The sequence below is a fragment of the Mytilus trossulus genome, chromosome 3 (genome assembly GCF_036588685.1).
Source record: "Mytilus trossulus isolate FHL-02 chromosome 3, PNRI_Mtr1.1.1.hap1, whole genome shotgun sequence".
Classification (NCBI taxonomy): Eukaryota; Metazoa; Mollusca; class Bivalvia; order Mytilida; family Mytilidae; genus Mytilus; species Mytilus trossulus.
The window spans coordinates 88,477,118-88,490,233 of record NC_086375.1 but is presented as its reverse complement, the minus strand read 5'-3'; the positions used below and the strand labels follow the sequence as shown (position 1 = coordinate 88,490,233).

Sequence of the window (13,116 nt, the reverse complement as noted above, 5' to 3'; positions counted from 1 at the left end):
CAAATATATGGACAAAAACGATAGTTCATTATGTACAAGTTACCAATATATGGACAAGCGACGATTTTCAATTACAATTAACCGACAAATGGACAAAAGATCAACGTTCACCATCTACAAGTCTAATATATGGAGAAAAGACGATCGTTAACCATCTTCAAGTTACAAATATATGGACAAATAAGAGACGATCGGTCATCCTTTAAAAACGTCCAATATTCAAAAAGTTGTACACACATCTAGATAAAATCCATTGAGGTTTATCAATATATCATAGCTCCCGTTCATTTGACAGCGCAAATTTCGAAAAAATCTCCACTTGAGACCAACTGTCATAGAAGTTCACCACAAGGTCTTCATGTCACATGCTTTTATAAGCACTTAAGATGCGTAAATACTTGATAAGTGAAGCATGTTGTTTTGTAAACTCAGTCACGTTTAACTTAAATTGATTACTTCTTTGTAATTAAAAAGTAATTAATTATTGTTTGAAATGCTTTCAATTCTATATTCAATATGCAATTAACTGTTTGAAGTGTTTTAAAATTAACCATTGGATACTTTATATAATTGAAGATAGAAAATTCCCTTGAAGAAATCGTGTTGTGCGCATTCATACTACATGATCGCTTCTACTGGTGGAATATTGAAGCGTTTCAATATTTATTGCATCCGCTTGTATATATACACATGGAAAACAGTATTCTAACACTTCTATTGAAAACAATGTAAAATTACATGATTTTAGAATGTGTATAATTTAGGTTTTACCAAATACTTTAAATTCGTTTATGGTTAAAAATTAAACTTGTGTTATTAACTTACATTTCAGGCAAACAAAAGACTCGAGAGATAAATCATTAGAGCTGTTCTCAAAAAGTTATTCAAGCTTTTTCTTGTCTTCTATACTGACATTTCTAAACATATTTTTTTCAGCAAACTGACTGACACAGAACATGTGTGTTAAACTAAGCATTTCAATTAGTTCTAAATGAGTTTGATGCAAAATAATCTGTATTTATTGCAAAACTAATGTTTTGGAAAAATGAGTCCTCTAAAATTTACATTTTTTGTGAAAAGCGCGAAAAACTATTTCCGTGCAGCTCTCATGTCCTATCCAAGTAATATCAATACTGGATGAAAAGTAACTTGATAACATGAATTTCAATTTTTAAACATAAGCGGATTAAAAGTTTTTGGTAAAACCCCAATTTTACACATTTTAAAATCATGTCATTTTACATTGAGATTGATATAATACTTTTTCCAGGTGTATATTAAGAGAAAATGAAATGAACATTTCATGAAAAAAATACAAAAAATAGAAATAATAAGTGAATACAATATGTTTATGTGAGTCCTTCATGTAGTAACCAAACGGATAGGTTTACCATCTACATGTACGGAGCTTTTTAATTCAACAATTATGGATTGAAGTTTTTGTTCAATCTTTAAAAAAGGGGAAAAAACGGAAAAACAACTTATAGTGTTTTAATTCCATAGGCAAAACAATAGCTCATACAAATTACTATGTCACGAGGTTTGTTATTGATAGTAAATAAAGGGTATAAGTCAGTTAGCTAACAATATCAAGAATTGATTCTTGTTATCACTTATATATTAGGTATGAATGACAATAACACGACCCTCATGATGTCAGGAAATATCGTCTACTGATAACTAATCGTGTCTATGTTATTGTTACTGTCTGAATAATTGTATCTACATGTTAAAGGTAACTGTTGGCTGATATTATAAAACGCTTTTCAAAATATTTCAGGGATTCAAATTCAAACTCGAATGACATTTAGAAATGTCACAAATTAAAGTGTGATAATAACCTGTATTCAAAGACGTAAGATCTCTATGAAAGTTGTACAGCTATGACTGCCTTCAACATTGAGTGCAGTATAACATGGGGGTTTTCATGGTTTTACGATCTCAAAAAGAGGTATTTGAGTTTCATTTGATATATGTTATGCACTAAGCGCGTATAAATTGCTACTTACAACAAATGTAAATTCCGTATGTGAAAAAGTTTGGTATACTAAAGTTTTTTAATGTTCCCTTTTTTCTGAGATTATGTATTAAGATGATTTATAAAGTGACGGTCTCTTTTTGAGAAAACTTCAATCTGGTCTTTCAACATGCCAACATGTCCCCTGATCAACACACAATACACATTTTCAAAGGAAGGAACTTTAAATGAGCATGGTTTTAGTTTTGAATAGCACTTCGACCATTGCCTCCTTCTCAGTAAATTACCAATTTACACATTGTAAATTAGAGTAGGAATAAAGTTCGTATATGTAGACTCATCTAGTTTAATTTTCCTACTAAATTAAATATAGGATTACATCTTACAGAGAAGCATCTGTTTGTCTGTTTTGGAAAAGAGTTACGTCTTACAATCTGATCAGAGAAGCTTCATCCAAGATTTAGCAACAAATATTCAACGCACATTGTAATACTGTAGATTACGACGATATGTTGTAGATATCCAAGTGTGTATCAATATACTTATCCTTTTTGTTTGCTTTTTGCTTTTAAATGTAATCAAAGCTCATACGTTAAGAAGATTAGTGATTTAGACAACGTTCCTTGATTTCAAAAGTCTCGTAATCCTATTTGTTCATCTTTTCGATAAAAAAAAATAGCAATGACATTTCAAACACAAGAGTGATTAAAGCAACAAACAAACAAAAGTATACTATCGATGTATTCCGTAGATAATATAAAGTTAACAATACTTGGAAACAAAAATAATTCGACTTCGTTGCGCTGACTTTAACGTCATTATTCTATCATAATTGATTATAAATAAATAATGTAGAAAAATAGTGTCTGTTGAAAAGATAACAATAGTTATACAAAACTGTTAGATTTCCCTTAAGAAACGCATTCTTCCATACAGATGATACTTGATGCGGATTACTGATTCAGGTTTATAAACAAATATAAATGCAATTTTTGAATTAATTTAAAAGCACATTAACAAACAATAAATAATTCCACCTGGTATTGGTTAACTGTTCTTCTAAAATCCCAAGAAGCCAAATAATGTCAAAATATAAATGGTTCAACAAAAATCATGTACAAATGGTATGCGCATTTTTCAAATAACACCCTTTCCAGGTTCGTAAAATGGCAATGTCTGTCAGATATCAGTATTACTGGTATCAAACTGTTTGACATGTGTTAATTCTTGTTAATTCTTGCACCTTGCGAATGCTGCAAAAATAACCTCACGTTAAGACATTGTTATTTAAAAGATTTACATTTGAACCGGTAATTAAAAATATATTTGCTACAACCACTTACATAGATGTAGTCATGTATTGTTTTGCTAGTCCTATGTGCATATTTAATTGTGTCTACCGCATTGAGTAAAATGACATTTTTAGTCACACGAAGCAATTTCTAGATGTATATGATATTGTAGTGATGACACAAGAGACATTTCTCATTCTAATCACATACCAATATTATAATATAGAGTTATTGCATGATTTTTGTCCCAAGTAGGTTTCGAGAGAGAGTTGATATAAACAACTCTAATTATAGAGAAAATAACTCCCGACAAGTGTCGTGTAGAGTGATATAGTACCTCGCTCATTACAGTTGAAGGAACCATGTATTTGTATAACCTGACTAGTATCAATCAAATAATTTGAACACAGACACAGAAATGAGTGAATGTGACGGCCGTTCCTATAATACTTTTTATTTCCACATAATAAATATGTTTCATAATTCTCCACATTGCCTTTTCTTTGAATACTCTTTTTTACAGCCATTCTTCTCTACTTACCATATGAATAAACGTTAATCATCAGATAATGTAGCTCGACAAGCACCGTTTCCATTAAGAGTCCATAAATTTCAATGAGAAAACCGATTATATAACTGAGGAACATTAAAGTACAATTAATGTATTATAAATAACTCTGTAGGGGAGAAACCTAATAATTTTCTGGCAAATTAGTGCTATTTGAAGCAGAGTTAATTACTAAATCTTTCGTACGAAAGTAAATAGGCATCTTTGAATTTGATGTAAATTTTCAGAAATGCCTTGTAGGGTTTTTATACTTGCATAGAATTTTGTTTACTTCAATTGAGTCGAATAAAGGAATGGAAACTATCATAGTGTTGAGAAAGTAAGCTGGTAGAAATTATGTACGCATGTTTAAAAAATCAAACAGAAAATATAAAGTATTATCAAAACTTAATACATAATAGAAAGAAACACGTATAATGCAGATTGTTTAGAACAAAGACCTTGACCTTCATACAATAATTGAAGTTTAATGAGTCGTTAGTCTAACCGAGATATTTCAAGACTGAATCCAATGGCTTCAAAATTCTTTTCAAGCGTTTGGAAACCATATAGTACCTGCATGAGGTAATACAAATGATGGCTAATTTCAATCACAAAGTTACCTCAGTAATCAAATAGGTTTTGCTATAATGGTTTACAATCTGACTTTGATCATGATTTAATACATCTATGATTTGATGAAGAGGTGTCTCAATGGCACGCTTACCATATCTTCTTCCAAAACCTGCTTTTTTTTATTAAATGAGTGTTAATTTTACAACTGTGGGTACCTTTATACATTGAATTATTTGTATTACTGGTCATTTTGTTTGTTAGTCTCGTTCTTATTATCAATCTGAAGAGATAAGTTCATATCATCAGATTAAAATCTTTTCTGTATTCAAAATCCTCAAAAGATACAAAAGATACAGCACAAAATTAACTTTAAACAGCAAGCACATTTGTCAATGAGCAGAGTTTCAATAATTATTTCTAAACAAAATCAGGATAAAATATTTTCCAAATTGTATCCTATCCTTACCCCTCCTTCATTCAAATATAAATATAGCTCTCAACAAAGGTTACCTCAATATCAAATACCAAAAGAAATGAATTACTAATATCTGGATCTCAATAACATTGATCTATATATCCATTATCCCATTTTATCCCCCAATATACAAAATCTCATTCAAATCTTTTCAAAATAAACCATCAACTCTAGACTTCAAATAGCTGTTTGCGATGATGTGGCGTAAAACAATCTTTTAATTTATCAGTTGACTCGCTATCAATAAAAATAAAAACACACCAACATCTATACTCAATAGCATCTTCTGTCGTACAGTAAGCTCAAACTATAGAGGTAAGGTGACGATTAACTAATAGTTTGAGAATGGAAATGGGGAATGTGTCAAAAAGAAAACAACCCGACCAAAGAGCAGACAACAACATACGGTCACCAACTGGTCTTCAATGCAGCGAGAAAATCCCGCAACCGGAGGCGTCCTTCAGCTGGCCTCTAAACAAATATATATACTAGTTCAGTGACAATGAACGCCATACTAAACTCCATGTATTATAATGTAGGTATGCATTTCTTTGACTAGGAGCTATGTTACATGGTCACATGTTCTAAAATAAATCTTCAATTACTGATTCTCAAGAGATTGCAAGTAGATAATAAATCTTCAATTACTGATTCTCAAGAGATTGCAATTATAAATATAGTTTAAACTTTCAAGTTCGATGTCCTGAGACAACATTAACCTAAAGCAATTAAAACAAATGGAGCGTCATCAGCTGTCATCAGCATTTGTGCAGTGGTTTGTTTTTATTATTGGTAAATGCTGCTGTTAGAAACTAAAGTGCATCGACATTAATTTGCATCATAAGACTTTTCTCTTTATTTATTCAATGCATCAGATTCAATGTTTGTATTAAGTTTCATTGTAAAGGTTTTGAAATGTTGACAGATGGACTGATCGATGTGAGTGATGTGTACTTTGTGTTAAAACTTAATATATATTTATTGTTAAATGTAAAGTTTGACAATTAAATGGAATGATTACTTCTATTGACGTGTAAAAAGACGTAATTTAGAGTTGCAAACTCTGAGAGATTTATGTAGCGTATTTTTGTATAATTTCGTACATCCTGAGTCTTTTCCTTGTTTCATTGATTAAAAGCCTTTAGTTTTTTAATGGATTAAGGTGGTATGGGTGTCTTCCTCCATCTTGGATTGTAAAAAAAAGAGAACCATAGGTCCAGATTTTCCATCAAGTTAGCAAAATTTCATACAGGACGGCAGATTTTAAATGTGAATTTTCATTTATATGATCCAATTTATAAGAATATAACTTTTAAATATTAATATTTTTGCAAATGTTAATTATTTTTGGTTGTTTTGAATTTTTTTGAAATTGGCATTTTAATGGGAAGTAACTCCAAAACAGTGCATTTTCTGAAGGATTCTACATGTAATTTTCCTATTTTGTAGTTCAGAAAAAACGTACGGTGACCCTATCTTTTCTTTTGATATTCTCAAAGCAGTTTCTGAAAGCTATCTTTTCCTGAAGTATTTAACAATTCTATCATTTTGTTTAGTTTCTAATCACAAAATGGTGTTTTTTCCTGTATAATCCATACAAAATGTGTCATTTTGACCCCTCCTATAGTTTGAGAAAATGCGCGGTGACCTATCACTTTTATTATATTTTTCAACATGTATCAATAGATACTACATTTTGGCAAAGAATGAACAGATTCTATCATTTTTATTTTAGACTCCCATACCACCTTAAACGCTCTCTACGATACGTTCACATGTCACCTTACTATAACATAACTCACAGTTATACTTTTCCATTCATTATTAGAGGTTCACAAAAAGTTCATATTTGGAAGTCTATTATGGCGTTGTTTGACGGAAGTTCTACAAATGCTTGTACTTTTATTCCTGCTACGTAATATTTCCCTGGTGAAACAGCGAACGGTCGAATACTGCTATTAACTTACACAATAGGGTTTGAATAACACACTTAATTTCTAAATACATTTGTTATATATGCATAAAAATTCATGCACAATTTATCACCATACGGTAGAATTTATCATTGTTTATTCTTAGTGTTGTTGTTTAGATTTTTGAAATTTATTAAACTAGTTAAATGTTTTGAATGTTATTTCTGTATTAGGTAAGTCCACTAATCCTGATAAAAAAAGAGGGAAATGTGTGATCTGAAGAAATAATTAAAATTATTATACCTCAGTATGTTTTTTCTATATAAATAACTATAAAATAGTTGTTCTATTTCATTACACAGTATATTTGCCAGTCAATAGTTTCAAAGACTATTAACTCGGTTAATAGTTTCTTTGTCATCTTTCCTGTACTTTTTCACGCTTATTTTTCATTGTGCAATAATGATGTCATTGACTATTTTGCTTGGCAACGTCAAACTTTAATATTGTAAAAGGTATAATCTGTTTGTGTCGATTGTGTAATTTTACTTACAGGAAGCAATTATAAAAGAGAGAAAATCTTCGCGCACATTTTTTTAAAGATCTAAAATATAGTAACTTATTCATAATATGGGTTCCGTATTCTATACGTGAATTTGCGTTTGGTGTACTTTAGCTTAGATTTAACATATGCAAAGAAAATCTAACACAAGTATTTCTAGTCTCGATTGCAATAGATGAAATATTTACAAATACAAGAAGAACTATAAAAAAAATCGTATAGTTCATCTTTTGCCTGTCAAGTTATGTCGGACATATTTTCTTCTTTCAAATGTAGACTTTCAGAAAATAAGTTAATTTGTTATATAAAAACACCTAATGGTTGTGTTGTTCAGTATAATAAAACACATAATGACTGGTTGTGCGGGTAATAGCAATTTTGTTGTGTCTTTGATACCAAACTTGATATTACCCTCACACCCAGTCAATAGGTGTATACTATTACCTGTGTCCGTTAGGGGCCTGATGTTTGAAGATATCTCAATATGACTAAGACATGTCTACGACATAAGATGCGTGATTATAAGTTCTGGTCTCCATATAGATCTGATGACATATCTTAATTAAAATTTAAAAACAGTTTCCAGGGCTTTGCCATACAATGTGTCTTTCAATGAGACTGTCTATTAGTGTTTTTTTTCCATCTATTATATATATAAAACCTATCATGTTTATCCACCTTACTGATAAAAATAAAACATAATGTTTAGCAAGTAATATGGTTCGAATCACAAAGCAACACAACATATTTAAATTATCAACTTTTAGCTATTAAATATACGATAATTTTTATATTTTACTGTTGTTTTGTTTCGCAATATGGTCACATTAAATGAAATATATAGCACATTATTAATCCAAAATGAAATTTCTGAATTTCATATAATAAGAGCACTCACATTTAATTCCTCCCTTGATATGCATAACGACAATTGTGTTATTTTATTACTTTATCTCTGAAATGATATATCGAATAACATTTGTCAAATCGCCAGAACAAGTGACACTTAGGAACAATGCCAATGAGCATAACCTTTATTGTATAACCTTGTTTTTATGAATCATCGTAACACTTATTAAAAATTAAAAACCAATTGTTCAAAGAACAATTGAAGGTCTTTCCATCAATAAGTATCTATTTTGATATGAAAATATTAAAATTCAGTTGAAAATGTCAGTTCCTATGGCTTAATGATGTATAAATATGAATTTCAAGCAGAGTCAAAATCTAGAACGTCTAATTAACCTATAAACCTTGACCTCAATTTTAAGGTCATAAACCAAGGATTCCAAATCAAAAGACCCTAGGTCTGTATTATGTATGGTTCATGAGGAATATCCCTTTACGCATAATTCTAAATATAAAAGGGGCAAAAACTCCCATTTATTGTCTACGCACCCTTCCGATCAAAATTTATCAGTTACGACATGTCGCAACTAACAATATAGTAAAAATAATTTGTTGAAATCTTATAAAGTTAATGAAAAAGAGTGAAAATAAGCCAAAATCAAAATTTATACTTTGACCTTGACCTTTGATCTTGACCTAATTTTCATTTTTTTGGACCAAGGATCTTAAATCAAAAGATCTTTGGTCTCTAGCACTTATGGTTTACAAGATAGAAATGCATATCACTTATATCAAATGCATAAGGGGAAATAACTCTCATATGGAGCGTTCATATCACTTCGGTCAAAATAGGACAAATCATGCGAAGGATATAACGAGCAATTTGGTAAAATAAATTTGTCATAATATTTTACGGTTGCGAAGGAGTTGCGCTAACAAGGAAAACAGTGTTTGGGGAGATAACTCCTACAAAGAAAAGTATTCGTTTACGCAGGGTAAGTTTCAAAAGCGCATAAACTGTTCGATATCATATACCAAATATCTAAGCGACATATTGCGAAACAAATGTTTATCGCAAGAACAAAATTAGGCGGAAGAGAAAAAAAATAATCAGAAGAAAAACAATAGGTCTTTCCACAGAAAAGTGGAAAGACCTTATTAAATACAGATATTATAAACAATGAACATAATTAAATATATGTTTGTTTTTGGTTTGTTTTTTTTTGTGTGTGAATGAAGTAATTCAGTAACACATCCATTAAACTTTTACTATTCAAGTCATTTTTGTTTAATTTCTGTTCGTTTTATCATTTAAAGCGAAAACCACAATACAATTATAGAATACATTTTCAGTTTAAAAAGCACGTTATACCTCAAACAAGTTATTCTACTTACACGTGTGAAGGGAACATTATTTCTTAAAATTGTTGCGTTGTACCTTTGTTAAAGACAATCTTGTACTTGTTTCAATATTTCTATAATTGCCTTATACTCACACACGCTGGGACAGAGGGTTACTTAGTTTTCGTTGTTTTTGTAAGCCCTTGTATTAATAGTAGTTAACGGAATAAACTTAAAGTTAAGTATTTGCCCAACTATCTGTTAGGCTTCATAACCACATACAATAGAAGGAGCTCTTTGAAATGGATGTATGACATGTGTAATTCGATTAAACAGTGGTAGCAAGCCAACAGTCATTCAAACCTGAATGCAGCATTTACTACTTGCTTGTCAAATATTAGATTCGATCGCATTTATAATTTGGCAATTTAAGACCCATTGCCTCAAAACAGAAACAGAAAAAATAATGTAATTAGGCATAGATAACTTAAGCTGGATTTGGCAAAACATTTAGGAATTTTGGTCCTCAATGCTCTTCAACTTCGTACCTTATTTGGACTTTTTAACTTTTTTGGATTCGAGCGTCACTGATGAGTCAATTGTAGACGATGCACGCGTCTGGCGTATATACAAAATGTAGTCCTGGTATCTCTGATGAGTTTATTAATATAATACGTGAACCATTTCATATTCAAATACAAATGCATTAATGTGCTATTGGTTTCTAGTCTTTGGTTATCATTTTGAAGATTATTAGTTAAAAATCAACAACATGTGTTTCCCTTTATATTAATATAACATTCTTATTATTGACAGGATATCAGCAAAACTTCAGATATGCATGTGAATGCGACAGAAATCTATCAAAATAGTACAACAGAATATCTCAACTATTACGGAACAGTGAACCTAGAAAGAGATATACAGAAGTATTCAAAGCCTGTCATTTGTCTGTCAGGATTTATCGGGAACTTTCTATCAGCAGCCATCTTTCTCAGTAAATCACAGAGGAAAACATCATGCAGTCTGTATCTAGGGGTACGTTCGCTCTCAGATACAGGCTTTTTGATATCACTGTTTTTTATTTGGTTAGGTGATATGCAAGTGAATGCATTCAAAGCTCCCGGATTATGCCAGTCTATTATATTCTTATCATATGTTTGTGCGTTTTTATCTGTGTGGTTTATCGTGATAGTAACGTTTGAAAACTACATTCGGATTTGTATGCCGTTCCAAGTTAATACATATTGCACAACAAGGAAGGCAAAGATTATAATTGTACTGTTCACACTGATATCATTTATAATTTACAATTTCACTATATGGACTTTCACTGTCAAGATAGCTTCCTCTGGCATGTCACTGTGTTTGCCGATCCAGGAGTTTAATTACATATTACAGTACTTGTATTATATTGACACCGTCGTAACGCTTGTACTGCCAACATTGATAACAATAGTTTTAATGATACCAATTACATACAATTTATTAGAACTTCTTCGAAGACAACAAGCTCGCCTTACTGGAAAAACTCAACAGAAAGACAGAAGACAGAGCACCCCGCAAAGTAAAGTTACAAAACTCTTATTTTCAGTGTCACTTGCATTCATTTTGCTCAGTTTACCAAGTCATGTTGTTCGAACACATCTTGCAATTTCAAGCTTTGTCGCAATGGAAGCGATAGATCCGTTGGTGGTATCTTTGAAATACATATTTGAAACTATTTATTACCTAAGCTTTGCCGTCAACATTGTGATATATCTAACGTTTGGTGATAGATTCAGAAGTGATTTTAAGAACAAGTTTTGCTCAAGGTTCAGCAGTAAAAAAGAACAGGCGTCACAAACAACCCCTTCAGTGTTAAATGCTGATAGAGAAGAATCAAACACTTTGTTATGTCACGCAAACAATGTGACAAGTGAAACTCATGTCTAAACAACACTAATTATCATGAAATAATACACAATGCTTGTGTAAATATGTCTAAATACTTAACAAGTGAAACTCATGTCTAAACAATACTAATTATCATGAGATAATACACAATTCATGTGTAAATACGTCTAAATACTTAACAAGTGAAACTCATGTCTAAACAATACTAATTATCATGAGATAATACACAATTCATGTGTAAATACGTCTAAATACTTAACAAGTGAAACTCATGTCTAAACAATACTAATTATCATAACATAATACACAATTTATTTGAACATATGTCTAAATACTTTAAAAATAGACAAAATGTGTTCTTATTCTACATTAAAAAGTAAGCATTGCGTATTCGAAAAACATAAAGACGAACATATGTCTAGGAAATAATTTAATTGCTTTACACTGAATTACAAGTACATGTAAACTGACGGAATGAACATTAATTTAAATGAAGAGTGGATAATCATGTTTATATCAAAATCTCTGCTGGTGTTCAACGGAAATGTCTTACAACCAGAAGCATAACATAAATATTGTTCAAGAATCAATACACTATGTCCAATTTCAAAAATTAAAGCTAACATTAGTCAAGCTTACAATAATTGACGTAGACTCAGTAAGCTTGTCAAATCTATTCTACACGTTTCTTACGTTTTTGACTATCATAAAATTCCTCAGATATTTCGCTGAACTTAAATAACGTATAACTAGTTATGGATTAGTGTAATAAAGACACATATATTGTTATTAATTCTTTCGTTACTAATGATACTTAATTACAACAAAGTACAGTGTTCGTCTCTTCCAAAGTTATATCCAAGACGAACAAATCTTTATTTTGCACCAGTAATTCAGTGTATCAGTTTTGAAATCTCCACAATCTCGACTATTTACAAAGTCCATTTCACATTTAGTTGGATACACAGTTTTAATAGTTTGCAATTGATTGTGTCCTACATTGTTCTGAAAGTAGATTAAATGTACGTTACATTGTAATGTTTTGTTTAAGCTTTAACCAGAAAGTTGTTTTTGTCTTTTGCTTTTGTGTAAGGAAAATCGGTCTTATATTTATTTCATTTTTAAGATATCTTATAAAGTTTAATAGATATCTGATAAAGAAATTAATACATATCTTACTTATTTATGGTAAATCAGATATTTAACTTATAAAGTGAATAACATATCTTGTAAAGTTCATCAAATGAATAATACAGTTATACAAATAGTTATATTAAGTACTGTTAATATATTGGATAAACTATTCAAAATATCACGTTCTATTATTAATAAGAAAAACAATTAGATTTGATTTTTTCGTTTCAAATAAATTATAAAATCGGAATACATTTCCACTATCAGTAGTCGCTTTGGTTCAATTTGTCAAAATAAGATTTAAAATCGTTAGTAATGGGAACTTTGCAACCTCAATTGAACCGTATTTATGTAACCCTCATGTTTTTTTTTGCTGACAATTGGGTATGCATGCTCTAAGTTTGTTCAGTTATCAACATTGAAAAGTGAAACAAGGATGTAACAGAAAATAAAATTTCTTTGACCGATCCAGCACAATGATTTCCTCTTTCAATATAAAAAAAAAGAAGGTGTGGTATGATTGCCAATTAGACAACTCTCCACAAGAGAACAA

General features: G+C 30.5%; 1 protein-coding gene across 1 annotated transcript in view; it reads left to right on the top strand.

The window, feature by feature from the left end:
* Window positions 1-12,635, top strand: part of LOC134709825 (mu-type opioid receptor-like) — a 39,679-nt gene extending 27,044 nt beyond the window's left edge. Inside the window, exon 2 of the mRNA XM_063569961.1 lies at window positions 10,350-12,635. Within this exon, the coding sequence (XP_063426031.1) occupies window positions 10,371-11,468 (1,098 nt within the window). The 5' untranslated portion in view covers window positions 10,350-10,370 and the 3' untranslated portion in view covers window positions 11,469-12,635. The remainder of the gene's footprint in view (window positions 1-10,349) is intronic.
* Window positions 12,636-13,116: the final 481 nt, after the last annotated feature.